Raw genomic sequence first — 23,120 nt, 5'->3', positions numbered from 1 at the left:
TTCCACTTTCAACATCAAACCAGAAAGAACAAGGTTTCACAAATCAGATACTTCACAGCATTAAGGTAAATAGAGGACACAGATATTCATACTCTTTACCACATTAAGAACATATACGAAAACAACACTCTCCTATCATTATCTCTATATTGAGGTTCTAAATAAATCATTTTGCATTAACAATTGAAAGTATATACACAACAGCAGCTTTGCACCAACAGGCACCTCTTTGCCCTTCGCGTACCTATTTTTAGTTTTCTAGTTCATCTTCCTCATCTTCGAACATTGCTCATCCAACATCAACCTGGGAAGGAAAAAGAACCAACGGTCAGACATCAGGTTTGTGTAAGATAAGTAAAAAGTGAAAATATCACCGGTTGGCTTTATGACAACAAGATTCACTTTCAGTATTTGTACCCCATCTCTATTAATAAAATGTGGTGGATTACCACATCTGTACCTACCAGACAATAACTCAAACATACCAATACCCTAAGCAGATAGAATGTAGCCAACAGCATGCAGCACATTTATGTTATTTTTGGTTTAAGAACAGATTCTGTTAAGAAAATCATTTATAAAAACATTGACAATAAACTTCCATTACAGTGGAATATAGAACAGCACACAAAACTCAAAATAACCCAACTCCGAACTACTTAATCATTGGTTTCACAAATTCTCTCCCTTTAGTCCACTCTGGTTAGGGAAAAATCTTCAAACAGCCCATAAGCAGTAAATCTTTCTGTCTGTCCCCACCACATAATGCTAATTCAGAATATAATGATATAGAAATATCACTATTTTCAGTAAGAACTAAGAAATATAAGAATCATTTTCAAAAGCCCTTCCAGTGACCTAATTAAATAGAAAAGAATATCTGCAGAAATTATGGCTCACTACCTCACTCTTATCGTTGGTATAAGGCTGAGTTGTGTTGTTGTACCTCACTCTTATCCAAGTAATAACTTTGATTCACATGGAAAGATCCTAATGAATTATAACCGACAAGTAAATTACATACCCCTTTCACATCACCCAAGTGCATTAGTGCCAACGAAGGAAAGGCAAATTTTTTTTTCATAAGAAACTAGCATTTTGCAATAAATATGCAAAGGAAAATTCATGACTTCAATCTACTTTTCCTTCAGTTTGCAAGCAGCTTGAAACTCAATTGATTGCATTATGAGTTCGACATTGCAATTTTTGAGATCAAACAATAATTGTTTAGGGGAAGGGTACACAAACAAAGAGGAAAGAACTGTAAATATAGGAATAGTCATTTGAAGTGTAAATCTGCTCTAACAATTACCATGTTAATAAATTATATCATATTAATACCTCTACTTCCTGTTCTTCTTCTTCGTTTTTGCTTGCTCAGCTCCATCTTTGGCATCGAGTAGAACAAGACTCCCAATGCAAATCTTTGTTTCAATCATATTGGATGCACCATGAATCCTAAGACTCCTAGCACTTCCTCCACTGGGATCATACAGGAACAACGCTTTGAATTCAATCTGGAGTATCACTTCACCATTCTTTGAATAGCATTCAAGTGTGATGTCATCAAAAGACCCTATAACCGCTTTGATAGATAACTCTTTCACCGAAGAGTCACTCATGCCGTAATCCTTCATCACCCAAACCTCAACACGATCCATGACGTAGTGACAGAACACACAAAGTTGTTCTCCACAAACCCCGACATTTACCAACCGGGTGACCAAAGAGTCAAGTAGTGGCACGTCTCGATACTCCTCATCTTCAAGGTCAATGGAAATGATAAAACTGGAATAGAAACCAGGTCGCGTCTGGCGAATTGCAACCCAATGCAGAGCATAATTTGCAAGAACCCCTAATCTGCGAGTGCAGCTGAGAATGAAGGGCTTGGTCATGTACCGGATCATTCTCCATGAATTACTTCTAGGTGAGTAGACCTTCACCTCTAAATTGCTATAAGACTTAAAAACGTCTCCAAAAAACTGCGCAATCCTTACCAGTTTGTAATCGTCAGAGGTGGGGTCGTAACCCAATCTGAAATTAATGGAACGGCATTTTTCATATCCATCTAGAGACTCAATAGGTGAAAAGGGTAGCTTCCGATGTCTTCTGGAAGAAGGATTCCAAAGGAACATGTCTTCCACAGAGTTATATATATAGAGCATCCGTTGCAAGAACCCCCAACCTTGTTTCCGTAGTATGAACACTTCGGCGAATCAGCGGCAGAAGTTCGAGTTCTACCGCTGCTTCCATTTCACAAGCATCTAAGTCAACAAAGTGAGTGATGTAGATACGTCACTTGGGCTTATTTTATTGCAAATAAGCCTTGGATTGTGTTATGTATGTGTTGGGCCTTTGATATCATGGGTTTTCTTTGAAATGGACCACTTTAATGGGTCTAAAATATGGGTAGAAGGTAGGAAAACGGGATTTTATTCATTAGTTTAATTAGTTGCTATTTAATTCAATAAAGGCCCATTAAGTCATTAGTTGGTTGTAAAGTCTTACATGGACTATTAGTTAGTTAGTCCTACTCCATGTTGGAGTCATAAAGTCAAGTCCTAGTACTATTTTGAATTCCTAGTTGTAATAGGAGTGTCTAGTCCTATTGAGAAATTAGCTCCTAGTTGTAGTAGGAGTGTGTAGTCCTATTGGGAAACTAGTTCCTAGTATTAGTATGATCATAAACTTCCCCTCTATATATAGAGATGCATATATCCCATTATTGGGGAGATTTGAATGAAAGAAAGTTTGCATTTATGAAAGAAAGTTTGCAACTAAATGCTTAGAGCAGCTGAGATAGCTGTGGGTGAGAAGCCCAGGCTAAGATATCCACTTCCTTTATTCTCTTTCACCCTTCTCAACCCCCCAATATGTTTTATTCTTCTTTTTTTATTTTATTTGCTGTAGCATTAAAGAGATATAATTCAGATTCTGATAAAAGTCTGCAGAAATCAGAACCGATTAGTAATCTTAGTGGGAATAGGAGAGAGATCGATCTCCTCTCTTTCTCTCTTCTATACTCTGTTCAACTAGGTCTTCAATCAGGGTATTCCAGGCCTCATAAGGTTCCCATGATCCTTACCTAGTCACTATTGGAAGCATTCAGCTGCTATTCTTGAAGGTTCTTCTCAGTTTTCTCTCTCCTAGGTCAAAAAATAAGAAAGTTTGTAACTTCACAACCAGCAGTTAGAATCCTCTCAACTTTGGGGGTTTTTGTACCCTCCCTAGGGACTATCTACACCCAAAAGTGCAGCTCAATCAAACTCCTACAAACCTGGCCGCACCTTTCTCTCTCCAGCTCTATAGAAGTTTTTTCTCTCTCCTATCGGATTGGGTTTTGGGTTGGTTTTGCTCCTGTATCGGTATTGTATCCTTGGGGGTTTATTTGATGGTTTTATTTCTTTGTTTCCTGCTCCTATTGGTATTGTTTGGGGTTATAAATTGCTGGGGTAGTTTCTTGTAATCTACTCCTACATTAGTGAGCCTATCAAATTAAGGCTGCGGTTGGTATCGTTTTCAATGGATCGGTTGACATGCATTTTGATGAAAGCAGGATCTGTTATAAGAGCACACCAGGGTTTGCATACGCACGTCAACCTAAGATGGGACTTGATTGGAAGCCTTATAAGTATGTCCTCAACGAGGACCTCAGGGAGCTCCTGGGTCAGCAATGGCATTGCCTCCTCCTCTTTGCTTATTTCCTCATTCTTCTCAGCCATGGCTACAGAGAGTACGGACTAGGGTTTTTCTTCGCAGAGAAGAAATGTAATAGCAGGGAGAGTTTGCGGGGAGATAAAACAGGAGATTTTAAATCTTTCTTTCTCTTTCCTTTTTCTCTTTCCGAATTGCTCCTGAATAGTCTCTTCACGTCTCCCTTTCACCCTTTTTCTAAAACCAGTCCCCTATAATGATCACTCTTTCTTTCACTCACTCAACCTCTACTACAATCTTTCCGTCTTTTTTCTCCCACGCACACTATCTCTCCTTTTTTTTCTCTTACGTTTTTCTCCTTATATTTATTTTAAAGAAAAAAATTCATCCATCTCCCCTCACCTTTGCCCTTATAACCTCAATTTTTATTTATTATATTTAAATTCAAAAATCTAACACCGTGAGATTAGTTTGAGGTCTAATCCGTTAACTTGAGCCATATTTTATTTAATCCCCACAATATCCTTCCCAATATCTTTAACCTACCAACGAATAAGAGAACTCCTACTTGCAAATAGATGGCGGTTGCTGCGAGCTATCGTTTCAGCCATTACATTTCCTATTGAGCTTCTCCTTTCAGAAATCTGGCCATGACAAGAAGATAGAGTTGAAATCGCTGGACAAAAGATTGTTCAAGAACACTTGGATTTATGTATTCCTGTTGGTTACCACGAACTTACAACGTGCTCTGTCGATGGCATCGATCATTTATCCGATCACCGTTAATGTATTTTGTCCCGACAAGCAACCGAGATCTGCCATCGCTCTATTTTGTGGAGTTGTTGCCAGATAAAGATCCACAATGAAGTCTGTTGTTATGTGCTACACCAAATCGAAGACCCTTTTTTGAATAAATCGATTTCAAAAATCCATTAATATCCAACTATGGATGAATTAAACACACACACACACACACACACACACAGCCTGGAGTAATGAATTAGTGGCATAGCTTGTCTCTCCATTTCCTCCTACCATGTGGAAGAATTTCTCAATATCCATGCTTGGGATTTGTAACTCTAAAAATGGAAATGCTTTGGAAAGAAATTTTCTATTTCAGTGCTTAGGTTTCAACTAAGTTTATCAGCTTTTTATACTCGTGTGTATCAGTGAAGTGGAGAGAGAGAGATGTTTGTAAGCAGAGAGATACAGAAAGTTGAAGTGGAGACCTACCAAAATTGAACATTTGAGTTCAAAGTTCAAACAGATGTCCTTCGCCGGAGAGTATTCTTCACTTCGTTGGAAACTAAAGCTCCTCCACCTTTGACGAACAAAGTAATTGTTCGGTTGGCTGGAATTTGGGGATTTTGTTTTATAAAGTTTATCAAAGGGAATAATATGGTGGGTATATCTATGAAGAGACAGTTAGGTCTTTTCAGTCTCAAGACTAACACGAGTCTCACAGTGTTAGATTTTTTAGTTTAAATTTAATAAACAAAAATCAAGGGGGGATGATGTAATAAAAGTAAACGCGAGAGGAGGTGGATGTAAATTTCCCTCTTTGTTTTTTCTCCAACTCACGCCCTCTCTCATTCAGGGTTCTCTCATCTTGGGCTTCTCGGTCTTGAGGAGAGAATGCTCTTTCTTAGCATCTGAACCTCTGATTCTCTTACATAGAATGTAAAAGCTCAGGTACTGTTTTTTGTTACTTTTGTGTTTGGAATATATTTCAATCACATTAGTGTACCGGCATAAGCTAACTTTATTTATAATTCACTACTTGATGTAAATTTCCTATCGAAGTGAGTATTGATTATGGTGGAAATGATGCTCTGCATATTGCAATAATTACCAAGAAGGTGATACTTCTCAAGGAAATCACTGGTTCATCAAACTGGGAAAAAGAAAAAGGACAAATCTCTCCCATTCAATTTTTGATCCTTCATTCCCTTTCACATGTATTACCGTGGTTCCTTTGCTTCACAGATTGCCAAATCATCTTGATCCAAGAAAATAGCAGTGGAGAAGCATGTATGGCTTGTCAGTCTAATGCTTTAGATAGAGCGGAATGGAGAAACTAGAGTTCTTCTCATTCCTCTAAATAAATTATGGAATGACGCCATTTATGTTGCTAATGGGGCAATCTAATCACCTAAGGATAAGGGTTATAAAACCTCATGTAAATCCAAAGTCATAGGAAGCAGGAACCAAAACCAGCAACTGAAATTTAATTAAACAGAGAAGAGATACCTGAAGTGGCCAGAATTCAGGTCGAATAAGTTAACAAGGAATGAGAATAAATCCTACAAGTTTGAACCGGATCCAACAATCAGATTTGAATTTAGTAGAAGATTCCAAATAAGTATATTGCTAAAACTGGAATTCAGAATTAGTGACCACAGAGAAACAGCAGCTAATGAATAGAATAACAATTGAAATAAAAATAGAAACTGAAGAATGGAATTTCAAATTTGTAACTAATGAGACAAAGTAGTAAGCGAATATAGAAAATAGAAACTAGCAAAACAGAATTAGAAACCAAGCAAATATGGGCAACCATAGGTCTTCAAAGGGTGGACAGAACAGTACTCAAGCAGGCAAACCAAAGAAGAGAGATATCATGAAGAAAACCGAAGAACACAAACTGACCTTAAGAAGAAAATAAAAGAAAAGAAATAGAGGAAGGAAAAAGGATATGTTAGGCCTCTTACGTATCCACGGAGAAGGAAACCCACCAACTCCAACCTTGGCATCCTACCAAGGTTTGCCTATTGCATCCCACAGTAGAGCAGTTTTGACTCCCACAAACCATGCCATGTCTCTCACAGAACTCAAACAAGCTCAAAGCTAAATTGTTTCTCTAATCATTGAGGTAGCAATGATCCCCTAATCTTTTATTTATAAATTCATAGAAATCAACAACAAAATAGTAAAACCCTATGTGTGGAAGGAGAATCCCTTACACCTTAAGTCTTCTTTAAAATAGGAACTATTCAAGAACTTTAACAAAATCAAAACAAGGGGCTAGAACGTACACAGTCCAGCTGTCTAGAAACACTACTAAAATATAAATCAACATTAATCCCGTATAGGACTTAAATCCCTAATCTTTGGGCTTATAGAAATAGGCCCCAATACAATAGCAAACCTAAAAGTACAGCCCATGGCTCCTATAACCCATTGGACAGTCAAATTTAAACATATTGATCCATTCACAATGTGTAATAACAAAAACAATTTGGTGTAGAACACACACCAAATTCGAAACTCAATTTATCCAAATACCCTCCCTTATATGTCGATACACATGTCTGTTCAAAAAACCATGAATTGGAAAGCACACTCGATAGTCTTCTCATAGACCTGGATTTTTAAAGCTTAAATTTGCCAATTCGGCCAGCTGGAACATGACATGTGAGAAGTGCACCTTAAGTCATCAATTCCAAAGGTTGACAAGCCGGCCGACTTATCCAACAATTTAACCAAACAGCTCAATAGAATCTTTCATAAAAGACAATTGTCTTTTTTTTTTCTTTTGGGGTGTGGGTGGGGTGGGGGTTTGACTCAATCATCTCAGTGACTGTTGATGGGTAGATGGGTCGGCCATGTTGTTTGGACTGGTCTCTAGACAATGGCGATATTACGACAACTAAAAACCAAAGTTTAGTGAATATTCAGCAATAATTCATGTAGCGATAATATTTAAAAAGGAAAAAAAAAATCTGAAAAGGAGAATCAGAACAGATAGCTATAAAAGATAGGCCCCCAATCACTGTTGTATTGACAATTACAGTCAACAGATTCTGTAAAAACATACATAGGACGGCACACAAAACTCAAAATAACCTTATTCATCCAAAAAAAAAACTCAAAAGAACCCAACTCCAAATTACTTCTTCATTGGTTTCATAAATTCTCTCCCTATAGTCTAGTTAGGGAAAAATCTTCAATCAGCCCATAAGCAGTAAGCCTTCCTGTCTCTCCCCACCACATAATACTAATTCAGAATATAATGATATACAAATATCCCTATTTTCAGTAAGAACTGAAAGAAATAAGAATCATTTCCAAAAGCCCTTCCAGCGGCCTCACTCTTATCCAAGTAATAACTTTGATTCACAAGGAAAGACCTTAATTAATTACAACTGACAAGTAAATTGCATACCCCTTTCACATCACCCAAGTGCATTAGTACCAACAAAGGAAAGGCAAATTTTTTGTACGAAAGATAAATATGCGAGGGAAAATTCATGACTTCACCCTACTTTTCCTTAAGTTTGCAAGCAGCTTGAAACTTGATTGATTGCATTAAGAGTTCGACATTACAATTTTTGAGATGAAACAATAATTGTTCAGGGGAAGGGTACACAAACAGAGAGGAAACAATCGTATATATAGGAATACTAACTTGAAGTGTTAATATGCTCTTAACAATTACCATGTTAATAATTCATATCATATTAATACCTCTGCTTCCTGCTCTTTCTTCTTCGTTTCTTTCGTTTCTTCTTGCTATCGAGTGGAACAAGACTCCTGATGTAAATCTTTGTTTCAATCATATTGGGTGCACAATGATTCCTAAGACTCCTAGCACTTCCTCCACTGGGATCATACAGGACCAACGCTTTGAAATCAATCAGGAGTATAAATTCACCATTCTTTGAATAGCATTCAAGTGTAATGTCATTAAAAGACCCTATAACCGATTCTTTGATAGAGAACTCTTTCACCCAAGAGTCCCTCTTGCGGTAATGCTTCATCACCCAAACCTCAACACGATCCATGGCGTAATGACAGAGGACACAAAGTTGTTCTCCACGAACCCCGACATTTACCAACCGGGTGTCCAAAGAGTCAGGCAGTGGCAGCTCTCGATACTTCTCATCTTTAAGGTCAATGCAAACGATAAAACTGGAACCTATAACAGGTTGCTGGCAAATTGCAACCCAATGAAGAGCAGAATTTGAAAGAACCCCTGATCGGTCAATGCTGAGAAGGAAGCCCTTGGTCTTGTACCGGATCTTTCTCCATGAGTTACTTCTAAGTGAGTAGACCTTCACCTCCGATCTGCTATAAAACCTATAAACGTCACTACGAAACTGCGCAATCCTTACCACTTTGTAATCTTTAGAGGTGGGCTCGTAACCCAATCCGAAATTAACGGAACGGCATCTTTCACGTTCGGCTGGACAGTTGATAGGTGAAGAGGGTAGCCTCCGATGTCTTCTGGTAGAAGGATTCCAAAGGAACGTGTCTTTCATAGAGTTATATATACAGAGCAGTCCGTTGCAAGAACCCCCGATTTTGATTCCGTAGTCTGAACGCTTCGACGGCTCCAGCGGCGGAAGTTCGAGCTCTACCGGTGCTTGCAATTCACAAGCATCTAAGTCGACAGAGTAGAAAGCGGAGCCTCTGCAAATCAGGCTGCGGTTGGTATCGTTTTCAAGGGATCGGTTGAGGTGCAGTTTGACGAAAGCAGGTTTTGTTATAAGAGCACACCAGGGTTTGCATACGCACCTCAACCTTAGAAGGGACTTGACTGGAAGCCTCAAAAATATGTCCTCGACGAGGACCTCAGGGAGCTCCTGAGTCGGCAATGGCATTGCCTCCTCCTCTTCGCTTATTTCCTCGTTCTTCTCAGCCATGGCTACGGAGATTACAGACTAGGGTTTTTTCTTTGTAGAAAAGAAATGTAATAGCAGGGGAGAGTTTGCGGGGAGATAAAACAGGAGAATTTAAATCTTTCCGTTTCTTTCCTTTTTCTCTTTCTGTATCGCTCCTGAAAGACGTCTCCCTTTCGCACTTTTTTCTAAAACCAGTCCGATCACTTTTTCTCTCACTCACGCAACCTCTATTATAATCTTTCGGAGATCGGATCAAATCTTCGTACAACAATCATTCTCGTCTTGGTGTTTGATTAGAGTTCATATGTAAATCAAACACAATCTTTTCCTCTGTTTTTCTCCCATACACACTATCTTTCCTCTTTTTTTTTTTTCTCCAACGTTTCTTTCCTTATATATATTTTTAGAAAATTTTCATCCATCTCCCCTCGAGTTTCCATTATAACCTCGATTTTCATTTATTATATTTAAATTAAAAAATCTAATACCGTGAGATTGGTTTGAACCCTAATCCATTAACTTAAGCCATATTTTATTTAATCTCCACCATATCCTTTCCAGTTATTTCAACCTACCAACGAATAAGAGAACTCCTGCCATGCAAACTGATGGCCATTGTTGCGACCTATTGTTTTGTCCGTTACATCTACTATTGAGCTTCTCCTTTCAGAATTCTGGCCATGCTGAGAAGACTATTGAGGGTTCATTCCAATTCATGGTTTTTTGAAAATACATAAGTGCATGCACATACAACGGAAGTATCTGGATAAAACTGATTTGGAATTTGGTATGTGTTATAGACAAACGTTGCCATTCTATCCAAAGCCTAGAATTTCTACATATGGTTAGGGGTGAAATAGGGCCAAGTTGAGTTGGGTTTCTTAAAACCCTAATCCAACCCTATATCCTCAAAATTCAACCCAAGCCCAACCCAATGCTATCGGGTTCATGTTTAGGCCCAACCTTGTCGGGTTCATACCAACCCAAGCTGACCCTAATTGACCCTATTAGGGTCGGGTTGGATCAGGCTAGGCTGGGTTGGGTTGGGTTGGGTTGGGTTGATCTTGGCTTCTACAATGGTTGGATTAACCTTGATTGACATGTTTTTACTATTATCTTATATATTAAAAAATTATAGAAAAATAAAATACCGATTGAAACCTTAATTTCTATTATAAAAATGCAAGGTTAAATTTCGGACTGGGTTAGATCGGGTTGAGGCCTCAATCTTAACCCGATCCAACCCTGACCTAGGGTTGGGGTTTTTCAACTCTAACCCGCCCTCAGGGTCAAAAAACTTGGCCCAAACTCTATTTGGGTTCAGGGCGGACCAGGATGGGTTCGGGTTGTCAGGGCCAAACTTTTACCCCTACATGTAGCAGTAATATATGGACTAACCAGGTAAGCTAATTTGGATGGGCCATGAAATGGCAATTTTCCCTTTATGAGGTCTTTATTATTTTCATTGTGTTTTCCCTTGAATTTACAATTCAACTTGGAAAATCTTGAGGATTGTGACTTTTATCTTAGGAGACACATTTATTAATCCTTCTTTCTTTTTTTTTTAAGATTTTAATGCTATTCTTTATAAAAGTGGCAAGACAACCCTGTTTCAAGATATAAGACTTAACTTGAGATTAAAGTCAAACGACCAGTGCCTTTTGCAATGCCAGTCCCGTAGCTTAGATGGAGGGCAGATGGATCAGATCAGAAACCAGCATTTCAAACTTTTATTCCGACCTTGTGAACATAAATGCCAAAGATGAGCTATTCCAACTTAAAAGCTTATGCCCTGGTATTGGATATGGCCCTAAGTAGAGTGAAATGGCTGAACAGGATTGGTATTGTCAGGACCAAGAAGCAGGGATAAGGCTTAGCATGACCTGAGTTTTTAAGCTGAAACTAAAGTCATTTTTGGTTAATTTTATAAAATCAAACCTAATATTGTGTACTTTTGTTAACTGAAATACAAGTCGGTTATTTTTGCAAAATGAAACTTAAAAAGTGAGGAATCTTGTAATTTTCGCTTTGCATTATATGTGAAGCTGCGAGTGGGTCGGATAATACCCGATTACATTAGCCCGGCTCATACTATATATCTAGTCACTCACTGGCTCTTCTAGTTCTATCCCATTATGAATCAAATACCGCCCTTTCACAGTAACCTGCAACGTCACCAAAGTTGTTTCAATGGCTTCAATTACCCTGTCGGCTCTCTTTCTTCCGTCTTCGAGGGACCGCTCTCTCGTTTTACCAGCTCGTCGTACACGCTATAGAGGAAGAGAAACCTTTTGTGCAGGTAGATTGAGATGTTCTGCAACGGGGGAACCTCAACAGCACCCAAAGGTTCCCAATCCCAATAAATCCGTGAGACCTCTGAAGAAGAAAAGCTCTGCTGATGGAGATAGTGGAGTCGACCCTGCTGGTTTCCTCACCAAACACGGCATTTCTCACAAAGCATTCGCTCAGTTTCTTCGTGAGAGGTACAGGAAGACGAAACAATTTTATGTCTGATGTTTTGAAGATTGTCTTTTCATTTTTTTTTTTTTTTTTTCAATTGATTACTGCAGGTATAAATCCTTGAAGGACCTCAAAGCTCAGATCTTGACTCGCTTCGCTAGTATAATGGAGATGTCTTCTGGGTGAGTTTTAAATTCCATTCTAGCTGAACTTCGAGCATCATCGAGTTACTTCCCTCTCTCCCAAAGAAAAAATGTTTTGTTTCTTCTTTTCATTCCTTCTTTTGTCCCCAAAAATGGAGAGGGCTTCTGGGATTCTGGGTTTTTGTATTTTTTATTATTATTATTTTATTATTAATTTTTTTTTTTAAATACGTGTGGGTTATTGTTAATGTGTTATAAGTTATTTTAGACTCTTAGTGTTCTTTAGATAATTTCATGCTGCTTTGTCTAGATATGAGTTATTGGGTGTGCATCGCAATGTGCATCATCGGCTAGATTTCATGGAGTGGGCTCCAGGTACTTCCCCTGGTTATAAATAAGTCATGGGAATTTGATGGAATGGGCAATATCTATTTGGTAGTTATTCATTAGCATTAAAAATTCTGGAACAGGTGCTCGCTACTGTGCACTGGTAGGTGATTTTAATGGGTGGTCGCCGACTGAGAACAGTGCAAGAGAGGGTCACTTTGGCCGAGATGATTATGGGTATTGGTTAATCATTATTGAAGACAAACTCAGGGAGGGAGAAAAACCTGATGATTTATATTTTCAGCAGTACAACTATGTAGATGGCTTTGATAAAGGTGACAGTGGTGTTACCATTCAAGAAATTTTCAAGAAGATGAATGATGAGTATTGGGAACCTGGAGAGGACCGGTTTATTAAATCACCTTTTGAGATTCCGGCCAAGTTATATGAGCAGATTTTTGGTCCTAATGGGCCCCAAACGGAAGAGGAACTGGAAGAAATACCAGATGCGGAAACAAGATATAAAGCATGGAAAGAACAGCACAAATATGATCCTCCAAGCAACTTACCTCCCTTTGATGTGATAGATAACGGAAAGGAATATGACATTTACAATGTTGTAGATGATCCTGTTTGGCGAGCGAAGTTTCGTGCTAAGAAGCCTCCTGTGGCATATTGGTTAGAGATGCGAAAAGGAAGGAAAGCATGGTTAAAAAAATACACTCCAGGCATACCTCATGGAAGTAGGTACAGGGTTTATTTCAACACTCCCAGCGGACCTTTGGAACGAGTTCCTGCTTGGGCTACTTATGTGTTTCCCGGTAAGTTTGCTTTTCTGAAGAATTTGTCGCTTTATAATTTCGTTTTCTTCAATAAGACGGCTCTTTTAGGATATGCCATCTGTTTTATGTTTAAATTTTGATATCTTGCTGGGATTTGGTCTGAGTTTTCGTCTTAGCGGAAAAATTCACGAGTTGATAAGAATTAGAAGAGTAAGAATAAGAATAACAGATGAGATCAAACAGCAATATATAGAAGAGTAAGAATAAATCTAATTGATAAGATATATGAATTAGAGGTCATCCATATTGTGGTACAAGATTTAATTCTTGTGCTCCACCTTTGGCTTAAAAGTTTCATCAGATTTCATTAGACTGTAGAGGAAGGACACAATTCCTATCGTCACCTCAGCCTCACTTGTTTCTTCTTAACTTTTTTTGTTTATTCATTATTTATTTTTTGAAGGCCTTATTCTAGAAGCTATCTGCCCTCATATGGTTGCCTCTGGATCCCTGTTATAGTTAGCCTGAAGGTTGGTGCTAAGATTGGGAGATCACTCACCTACCATTTCGTAGACCTGCTTCTCAAAACTATGATCAATGTTACTTCTTTCTTCGATGTCCATCTTTTGCATAGGTTGAGAAACGTGGAAGGGGGGGGGGAGAAAAAGGAAATTTCAAGATAGAATTTTCTGCCGCTTAAAATAAGTCTTACATCAATTATTACCATTTACCAGTATATAAGAGTTAGGTCGTACAATTCAACTAGTACTATCAGTTCTATATCATGTGGCTCATCCTTTTCAGAATCATATATGTTGCTGTTCTCTATTTATGACCTTACTATCTCTTTAGTGTTGGACACTTGTTTTCTTGGTCTTATGGTGATAATTAGATGGAGAAGGAAAGCAATCTTATGCTGTGCACTGGGAGCCACCTCCTGAAAGTGCATACAAATGGAAAAGCATGCGCCCTAAAGTGCCAAAGTCTCTTCGTATATATGAATGCCATGTTGGAATTAGTGGATCAGAGCCAAAAGTTTCATCTTTCAATGAATTCACTTTGAAGGTAAGTTTGAAACTTGTGTTTTTGTTTTACCTGTATCATTATAATCTTACTTTCCTTTCTGTTCTTATGTTTCCATTCCTCCTTTTCAGGTCCTTCCGCATGTAAAAGAAGCAGGGTACAATGTAATTCAGTTGATTGGAGTTATTGAGCACAAAGATTATTCTTCTGTCGGTTACAGAGTGAGTTGAAGCTTCTTTACTCCTCATATGCTGAATATCTTGTTTGCTTTGTTCATCACTCTTTCTCCAAAAATAATAATAATAAAAAATAAACATTCCTTCTCCTATTTGGTGTTCGACAAAGCTCATTAAATCATAGGTGTTCTTACTTCTATGCCTTTTTGTAGCTGAGTACAATTTCTCATTATATATTCCAAATGAACATAATATTCCTGCTGGGCCATTCTCTTGTCTTGCATCATAGATCATCGGTAACTTAATTGGAATTTGCAAATTGTTGTAATCAAAATAAGATGCCTTGAGGAACAATAAACAAAATATGTGGAATATTGATAACAAAAAGGAATAGCTTGGATTTAGATTAATGATAAATACCATCTGTTTAATAGGGAATTCCTTTTTCTTTGTTAATGCAAATAAGCTAATAGAAAATTCAGAATTGGTTGTCAGTGTCAAAAGCTATCTATTAGGCAGGAAAAATTGTGTATGTTATTTCATCTTTATCTGTTTTATGTATTTTTCTTCCTTTTTTAAAATGTTAAAAGTTTCATAAATTTTGATTCCCCCATTCAAGGAAGTTATTTTTCCCTTGAAGATGCCTACTTGCTTTACTGGTGAAGTTCCCGTGCTGCATACATGAAACCTAGAATTTTATGTAGAAACGCAACCCTAAAACGATGCAGAAGATAATGGAAAAACAAGAACAAGCAATGCACACAGATTTACGAGGTTCGACAAGATTGCCTACGTCCCTGGTGAGATGAGATCATGCTTCACTATCAATGGAGAATAGGGTTACAACGCTTGTCCCTCACACCTCTCAGTATTGCTTGCATTACAGAGAAAGAAACCCTCGCTACAAATATATAGCAAAAAACCCTAATCCGAAAAGTACACAATTGCCCTCAAATAAAAAATTTGAGTAGGGGGCTACGCACCCCTACACCCCCTGCTATGCAGGGGGGTCGCCGTCCTGCCTGTCGAGGCATTGCACTAGTACTCCCTGGGTTATACTGTGACGGAATACAAGACATCATACACCAACATTTTATCCCATTTTAACCCTGTAATATGGCAACTGACCACTAACCCACTGATGATTTCCCACCAAAATGAATTTTTATTTTATTATTTATATTTTTAGATTCCACATTCACTTTACAGGCAATTCTTAAAGGACTAGTTATATTAATTTAATGTCTTCCTTCAACTGCAATGTAGGTGACAAATTTGTTCGCTGTTAGCAGTCGATTTGGCACTCCTGATGACTTCAAGCATTTGGTTGATGAAGCACATGGTCATTTTTATGGACTTCTACTTGTTAGCATTAATTGCATAAGCTATAAAAAAGTGTTCTCTCTTTGCTTTGCCAGCACGTGAAAGTTTTCTAGCTTTAGTTTCAGCTTAACAAAACTCTATTCAAAGCTTTAGTTTCAGCTTAACAAAACTCTATTCAAACTAAGCCTTTTCCCTGCTACTTGGGGCTGACAATACCAATCCTGTTGCGCCATTTCAGTCTAACTAGGGTCATATCCAATGCCTAGGCATAAGGTTGGGATAGCTGATTTTTAGCATCTCTGTTTACAAGGTCTGAATAAAAGTTTGAAATGTTGGCTGCCGACTATAGAAACGCAACCCTAAAACGATGCAGAAGATAATGGAAAAACAAAACAAACAATGCACACGGATTTTACGAGGTTTGGCAAGGTTTCCTACGTCCCCGGTGAGATGAGATCCTGCTTCACTATCAATGGAGAATAGGGTTACAACGCTCGTCCTCACACCTCTCAGTATTGCTTACATTACAGAGAAAGAAACCCTCGCTACAAATATATAGCGAAAAAACCCTAATCCGGATTAAACTACAATTGCCCTCAAATAAAAACTGGCTAGTGGGACCGCCGTCCTGCCTGTCTAGGTGATGCACCAGTACTCCCTGGATTAAACTGCGACGGAATACAAGACATCATACACCAACACCGACCTGATCCATCTACCCTCCTTCGTCTGAGCTGGGGGACTGGCATTGCAAAAGGCATGGGTCTTTTGACTTTAGTCTCAAGTTACATCTTTAACCTTGAAACAGCATTTGTGTTTGTGTGGGTCGGTGGGTGGCATAAATCCACTTCTCAACTTTTTTTTGGTTCACAATAATCTTGACCCTTAGGGCCCGTTTGATAATGTTTCAAGAAACGCATTTCTACCGTTTCTGTGTCCAGACACTATAGAAACAGAACAAAAAGTGTTTGATAAAACTGTTTCGTTTCACTTGTTTTCAGAAATAGAAATTGAAATTTCTACCTATTTATGGTTCAAGAAACAACCCAAGTGAAACAAGTAAAAATAGAAATAGAAATTTCTACCTATTTATGGTTCAAGAAACCACCCAGGCAAAACAAGCCATTTCTGGAAACGACTCGTGGCCATTCTTTCGTTGGTTACTATCAACTTCTAGAAACATGACTTATCAAATACCTTCAATTTCGTTTCAGTTTCTAGAAACGGAAATTTATGTTTCTAGAAACGGAAATTTATGTTTCTGCCGTTTCTTGAAACAGAAACAGCAGAAACGTTATCAAACAGGCCCTTAATATGTTGGGTTGAGAGTGGTGACTTTGTATCTATATGTAGATGTTGTCAACACATATCGACTTATCTTCTTAAATTGATATCCAAAATTTAGGGCTTTATGTCATCAAGTATGTTGTAGTTAGTTTCTGATTCAATATATTTTATTTGCGTTGCAATTTTCATTTTAATCTTTGCAGGGCAAGGGTTGCTGGTTTTCTTAGATATAGTCCATTCCTACTCAGCTGCAGATGAGATGGTTGGATTGTCACTATTTGATGGATCAAATGATTGCTACTTTCATACTGGTAAAGTTTACGTTGTTGACATTCGTACTCGGTTCAGTTAAATCCTTCTACTGGTCTCCTGGAAACATGTTTTCCTTTGTATGAAATTTTTTCGATAGGGAGAATGGTGCTACAAAGTTATCCTCTCACCCTCACCTTGTTTTTCTTTTTTCATTTTAAAATAATTTTACTTAATAATAAGAATGTTGTAATAGTAATAGTAATAGTAATAGTAATAGTAATAGTAATAATAATAACTATAACAACTGTAAGTTTGGAACCCTCACCTTCTTGTCACCAACCAGAGTGAGAGCACGAGAAAAAAACCCATGCACCAAATTGCATGCTTGTAGGATTTTCCAATGGAGAAAGTGACCAAGCATCTCTTGTTGACTAGCACCTCATTGAAAAGGTCAATATTCTTGAAAACAGTTGAACTGTTGAAAATACAAGGGAAAAAGGTTCAATAAATGTTAGTTGATATGGTTGGGATGGATTGCAAGAATTGACACATTGCTGATCTAGGTCATACAAAGCTAATCCAATAGCGAGAATGGTGAAATCAGCCATCCATGTTCAGGAAAATGAGGCCCAATAAGATATCTTTTCCCCTAATAACAATAAGATCCCTTAGATAATACAGGGTATAGTTTTGATTCTACCAGACATTATAAAAAAAAAAAAAAAAAAAAAAAAAAAAAAAAAAACCACCCAAGATTTCCAATATTACATCAAATTGTTGCATTGGACCTGATGCTTCTTTCTTTCATATCATTCTTTCTTAATTCTCTCATAATGTTTGCCCTTACTTTCTGTACAATTTCCCACCCCCCTTTTTTTAATGTGTGGTTTTATTAATAGGGAAATACAATACATATTACAATTTTTTACTAAAAAGAAAAAGGTGGAAATCATTTATTTAGTGAATTGTGTTATAGGGATTTATATTTGACAATTAGAACCATTTTGAGAATTTTGTGGTTTGGAGCCATAGCTCATGTTGTGTAACATAATTGTTCTACAATAGTAATTTCTGTATATATACTTCAAGTAAACACCAGTATTGTGGACTGTAATACTGAACAATATATGTTCTTCTGTGATCAAACTTTCTTATGCCTCAAGTAAACTCTCTACTTGGATAGGTAAACGAGGACATCACAAATACTGGGGTACTAGAATGTTCAAGTATGGAGATCTTGATGTGCTACATTATCTTCTTTCAAATCTGAAGTGGTACTCTATGAACCCTCCATAGATCTTCCATTTGAAATATTTTTGAATTGTTGGAGCTGCTTATGCCCTTTTTCTCAAGTCCAGCATATTGCTTGATTTAAAAGGAAAATTTTAAGGAACAAAAGGAGGATAAATTTAAGGGACTGCTAGAATTGAGGAGCATCAAGTGAAGAAAAAAGAAAATTTCTTTAAGATCACGAAAAGAGCAGATCACCCTAACAAACCTGACCTTTTATGAACGAATCTGTATCTACATTAGCCAACTTAGGTGCCTATGAGAACTTAAGGAGCCCTACTGCCTTGTTGTCTCTTGGTGCAGTACTCTCCCTAAAAATTTGTCTCTGTCGTAGAAATTTGTATTGTTTTAAAGGAAGAATGAAAAGCATATCCTACCTTCTTCTCCTCTCCCCCAAACCCACCTATCATAAAAAGGAAATGGAGTAGTCCTAACTAAGGTACTAATTATACTTCCAAAATTTCTGGTATATTCTGCAGTCTTCAGAAACATGCCCTTCCATTGGAACTACTGATCAAGTTTGGCTTTCTCATGAAAATAGCCTCTTTCGAAACTTCAGTGAGAATTTCATCTAATACTTTGGAATGCTAAAACACTCTGTTACTTTGCTTGTATACAGAACATGTTTATCTTCACAGATATTGTCTCCCTTATCATTTGATGGGTAACTCTAATCTCATCAAATTATCCATCATTTGTTTCCCCACTGTTTAAGCTTGTGCAGCTTAATTTCTTATCCCCCCCCCCCCCCCCCGCAACCCCTATTTTTGGGCGTTAATAATTTTTATCTCCTCTTTACTGCTTTTCTGGCTGTAGATTACTGTCCATTTCTTATGAAATAGATTTTGAACAGGTGGGTTGCAGAGTATCAAGTTGATGGTTTTCAGTTCCATTCGCTTTCATCCATGATGTATACACATAACGGTTTTGCTTCTTTTACTGGTGACATGGAAGAGTAAGTGGTCAATCTAGAAGATGCAATTATTTCTTAATCAAATTTAAGTGTTAGAAGATCAAATTTTACAATATATTTGGTATTAGAATGAGAGTTTTGCATCGTTAACTTGATCCTAGTTCTCAATCTAGTATGCACCAATTGTCTGACCACGTCAGACAATTGGAATGATGAAAAAGCTTATTTCTTACTTTTGGTCAATATGATGTAAGAGAATTAGTTTCTGTTCAACACTTCAAGGGAATTAGTTTCTGTTCAACACTTCTCCTTGGAAGGTGCATACTTTTCTAGTGCTTAATTAGTCATTTAACTTTATCACCCCCAATAATAAAAAAATAAAAAACAAAAAATAAAAAATAAAAAAATAAAAATTCATGTCATCTTGCTTTGCTGATTCAGCCACAAGTATTTCTTAGTTAATAAAACCTTGAAAATAAATATTGTTTATTTCCAGGTATTGTAATCAGTATGTTGATAAGGATGCTTTGATATTCCTGATCTTGGCAAATGAGATGCTGCACGAGCTTCATCCTGGTATTATAACAATTGCTGAAGATGTAAGAATTTATAATTTTATATTCTGCTAGCCTCGTTATTGTACCTGATTTTTTCACTCCAATGGCATGTGGCTTGCAGAAGGAAAAATGTCTGTGAAACATGGATACCAAGTCTTAAACATACTGACCCCAAGAATCCTAAAATATCAACACATCACTTGGACTCTGACTGTCTACTTCTTATGCTATGATATATATATATATATATATATACACATTAGAATAAATGTCGATGTTACAGAATAGATAATACGATAAACCTGAAAACCATATGAATGGAATTAGATTCACAAAGTTAATCAAGAATTGTCTGTATGGTTATGTCAAGCTTGTGAGAATTGTTTGGGTTGCAAACCTTTTTATGTAACTTGAGTGCTTCAGTATATACAAGTAATTGATTATTTCTATCATCAAACTAGGTTACCTTGTAGTTCTTTTTATTTCCCTCTTTATTTTTATATTTTTATTTATTATTATTATTATTAGATGGAAAATAATGCACTACCCCCTTCCCCCTCAAATACAGAAATCTCAACATGGCTTATGATAATCAACAATTCAGCCTTGAGAGACTCTCCTGTGTCCATCAAATTCCTTGCAGCCCCTAAATTGGCTAAATCATCTGCACTGGAAGATGGTGAGTCTTCCTCAATAATTAACTATGACGGCCAGGCCAAGGAAGTAGCTCAGTTGTGATGCAATCCGTGGTTCCAAAACCCAGCTCGGATCGCTGATGGGCCAACCCAATCAACTAAAACCATATAATAAGGTAATAATGGAAGTTTGGTAATAAAATAGAATCTTAAAGGGTCAATAAGGTAAACAAGAAGGAATGGACGTCATGGAAATTACAAATTACATAATAAGGGTAATCCAAGTATTAGCATAAAATCAGGATGGACACAAGAGTTAAGAGTGAAGAGAGGGTAATCTAGAAAAGGAAGAAATATGGTGGCATTTAAAACACCAACACCAAATCATCTTCTTCACACAATACCAAGAAGCATCCAGTGGTAAACCAGCATTGAAACAGGTGTTCGATCTTTGCCCAGCAAGCTTGTATTGATTTGAAATTTCAGGGAGGGGTCGATACGTCAATACTTTATTGATTCCAGCCCACAATATCGTAAACCAATTTCTGAAAAAAAATCTGTTGGAATAATGGATACCAGATCTGCAACTCTACTTGTGTCTCTCAACAGGAAATCCTCGAGCCTTCAAAATCTGCAAGATAGGTCACACCTCACAGTAGAAGGGGTTCTCAGAATTTGAAATTAATATGAGTTGAGATGATGGAGTTCCAATAAACTTTTCTCAAACCAGTAACTATCACCTCTACAGGAATGGGGAAAACAATAAGAATTAAGGAAAGAAGAGGAAGAGAGAGATTGCACAAGAAGAAAAGGGGGGGGGGGGAGCGGGAGCTGCATAAAACACCAACGGCCACGTAGGATCTCAAACCAAAATACTTAACTCATTCTTTCAATCTAAACCTTAATAACATGGTTACATGTACTTAAACTAAAAAAAAGAAACCGAACATGAAAAGGAATCCTATTCTGATTTGGAAGTTCAATTTAATTAGGAAACTAATATCTCCTACTTAATCTATCCAAATAAAAATATTACATGTTTATCACATAATATAAATAAGTATAATCCTAAAATATTCTACTAGACCAAAGCCCCTAATTAAGACCTGGTTCTCGGTCCGGGTTCAGACCCATCCATAGAAGCGCTCTTGCATTTAGTTGGCATGGAACAACACCTCACAATTAGGAGGTCATGAGTTCAACTCTCCTTGGGGCCCTAATTAAGACTATTTGGGTCTGAAAATGTGTCAATGATCCTCATGCTTTGGGAAATAAGGTCCTACATCCTCTTCTAGTGGGGATTCCAAATGCTCTCCACCCTCCTAGAGGGTTAAGAGCAAAGTTTTGGAGTTCATAATGCAGAATTGGTCCATATATTGCTTGCTATTTTGATATCTATTGGGTATGGGTTGTTAATTCTTTGTGTTTTATTTGTAATGGCCTGATTAGGCCAAAAGTGGGGGTCTAACTATCTAGGGGTGTATGAAAAGAAATATTAGGTTAGGATTTATCTAACAGTAATTGTTATAAGGATATTGTGGGGCCCATTCTTTAGCTGTTAAAGTTTATCTTGACTATTGAGTAGTCATATTAGATTAGGCTATGTATGACAACGGTTTCTGTTCCAAATTACTGTTTTTGAGTCGGGAACATTTTTTTGTGTCTCTATTATCTGTGGTAATTCTGTACCAACAAATGTTGTATGGTAAAAAACTAGGAAAAAATTGTTTCTGCCGGTATAGAAAAATAGAAACTCTTATGGAATGCCTATTAACAGAAATATTATTTCTGGTAGCGGTGGTGAAGGTGGTGGTGGTGGTGGTGGTGGTAGAGGGTGGGGAGGCTTGCGAGTTTGGAGTTGTATGATTAATGACAATTTTCCCTTTCATATGCATTTTTGTCCTTTTTTTTGTTTAAGGTGTTTCTCAAAATTGTTCCAACTGTATTTTTCAACAAAACTGGAACGACGGAACTACCTGTTGTCTTTCCGTCAATTCTTGTTTCTGCGTTTTTTTTTTTTTTTTCACTTTTTGTTCCAAAAAAAAAAATGAAACACACCATAATGCACCAAACGCTTTATTCCGTTTTTTCGTTCCCATAGACGAAAAAACTCCAATAATGTTTTTCTGGAACGTAACCAAACGCAGCCTTAAGAGTCCTAAAAGTAGTTTCTAAGTTAGTTTACTCATTTTAGGAAACTAGAGGATTCTATATTTTATTATTTTTTTAATCTTTAAATACATTTAACATTCCTTCGTTATGAATGATTGGATAGAATTTGGATTTGAATTGTGCAGCCAAGAAGGCTTCTTCTTTTCTCTCTTTCTCTTCTCTTTTCCTCACATTACTATTTACAGGTACTGTTCATGACCCCAAAACAGAACTATGTATTTTCTCTTTCTTCTTTTCTTTATTCTATTTTTTTTTCCACATCACAGGCTGCTGAAATCACAAACCGGCAAGCCTTTTCAACCCTGTTTGTTCAAGAACACAGTTCAGATATGTGCTTGTGGAGCAGCCAACTGATCTTTTGATTCACAGTTTGGAATCAGGGTTGGATGGCTGTATCAGTTCATGGTCATAAAAATCAATTGATTTTGGATTGAGTTTCCACTGTAGGTTCGAGAGAATACAACCCCCCCCCCCAAAAAAAAAAAAAAAAAAAAAAAAAAAA

The 23,120-nt window shown here is 37.3% G+C and overlaps 2 protein-coding genes across 5 annotated transcripts in view; one reads left to right on the top strand and one right to left on the bottom strand.

The window, feature by feature from the left end:
• Positions 1–34: 34 nt before the first annotated feature.
• On the bottom strand, positions 35–9,644 carry LOC122060048 (F-box protein CPR1-like). Of its 4 annotated transcripts, none has more exons than XM_042623202.1 (3): positions 8,122–9,644; positions 5,905–5,957; positions 35–304 (listed from the first exon to the last, which is right to left on the bottom strand). In XM_042623202.1, exons 1-2 carry the CDS (start codon positions 9,297–9,299, stop codon positions 5,921–5,923), a joined length of 1,215 nt encoding a protein of 404 aa, XP_042479136.1. In that variant the 5' UTR covers positions 9,300–9,644; the 3' UTR covers positions 35–304; positions 5,905–5,920. The 4 variants fall into 4 exon arrangements, with proteins under 4 accessions (XP_042479136.1, XP_042479138.1, XP_042479137.1 ...); XM_042623204.1 differs by lacking the exon at positions 5,905–5,957 and having other exon boundaries at positions 8,122–9,066; positions 9,172–9,644; XM_042623203.1 differs by lacking the exon at positions 5,905–5,957 and having other exon boundaries at positions 8,093–9,644.
• Positions 9,645–11,411: 1,767 nt separating this feature from the next.
• The window catches only part of LOC122059166 (1,4-alpha-glucan-branching enzyme 3, chloroplastic/amyloplastic), a 20,034-nt gene continuing 8,325 nt past the window's right edge, over positions 11,412–23,120 (top strand). Inside the window, exons 1-12 of the mRNA XM_042621847.1 lie at positions 11,412–11,761; positions 11,849–11,920; positions 12,192–12,256; positions 12,352–13,029; positions 13,883–14,055; positions 14,145–14,234; positions 15,456–15,531; positions 17,003–17,110; positions 18,235–18,325; positions 19,195–19,296; positions 19,751–19,853; positions 22,744–22,960. Coding sequence (XP_042477781.1) covers positions 11,469–11,761; positions 11,849–11,920; positions 12,192–12,256; positions 12,352–13,029; positions 13,883–14,055; positions 14,145–14,234; positions 15,456–15,531; positions 17,003–17,110; positions 18,235–18,325; positions 19,195–19,296; positions 19,751–19,853; positions 22,744–22,960 — 2,068 coding nt within the window. The 5' untranslated portion in view covers positions 11,412–11,468. The remainder of the gene's footprint in view (positions 11,762–11,848; positions 11,921–12,191; positions 12,257–12,351; positions 13,030–13,882; positions 14,056–14,144; positions 14,235–15,455; positions 15,532–17,002; positions 17,111–18,234; positions 18,326–19,194; positions 19,297–19,750; positions 19,854–22,743; positions 22,961–23,120) is intronic.

This window comes from Macadamia integrifolia, chromosome 13 (assembly GCF_013358625.1).
Source record: "Macadamia integrifolia cultivar HAES 741 chromosome 13, SCU_Mint_v3, whole genome shotgun sequence".
Lineage (NCBI taxonomy): Eukaryota > Viridiplantae > Streptophyta > Magnoliopsida > Proteales > Proteaceae > Macadamia > Macadamia integrifolia.
The sequence above is the reverse complement of the archived record's forward strand: the minus strand, read 5'-3'. Positions and strand labels throughout refer to the sequence as shown.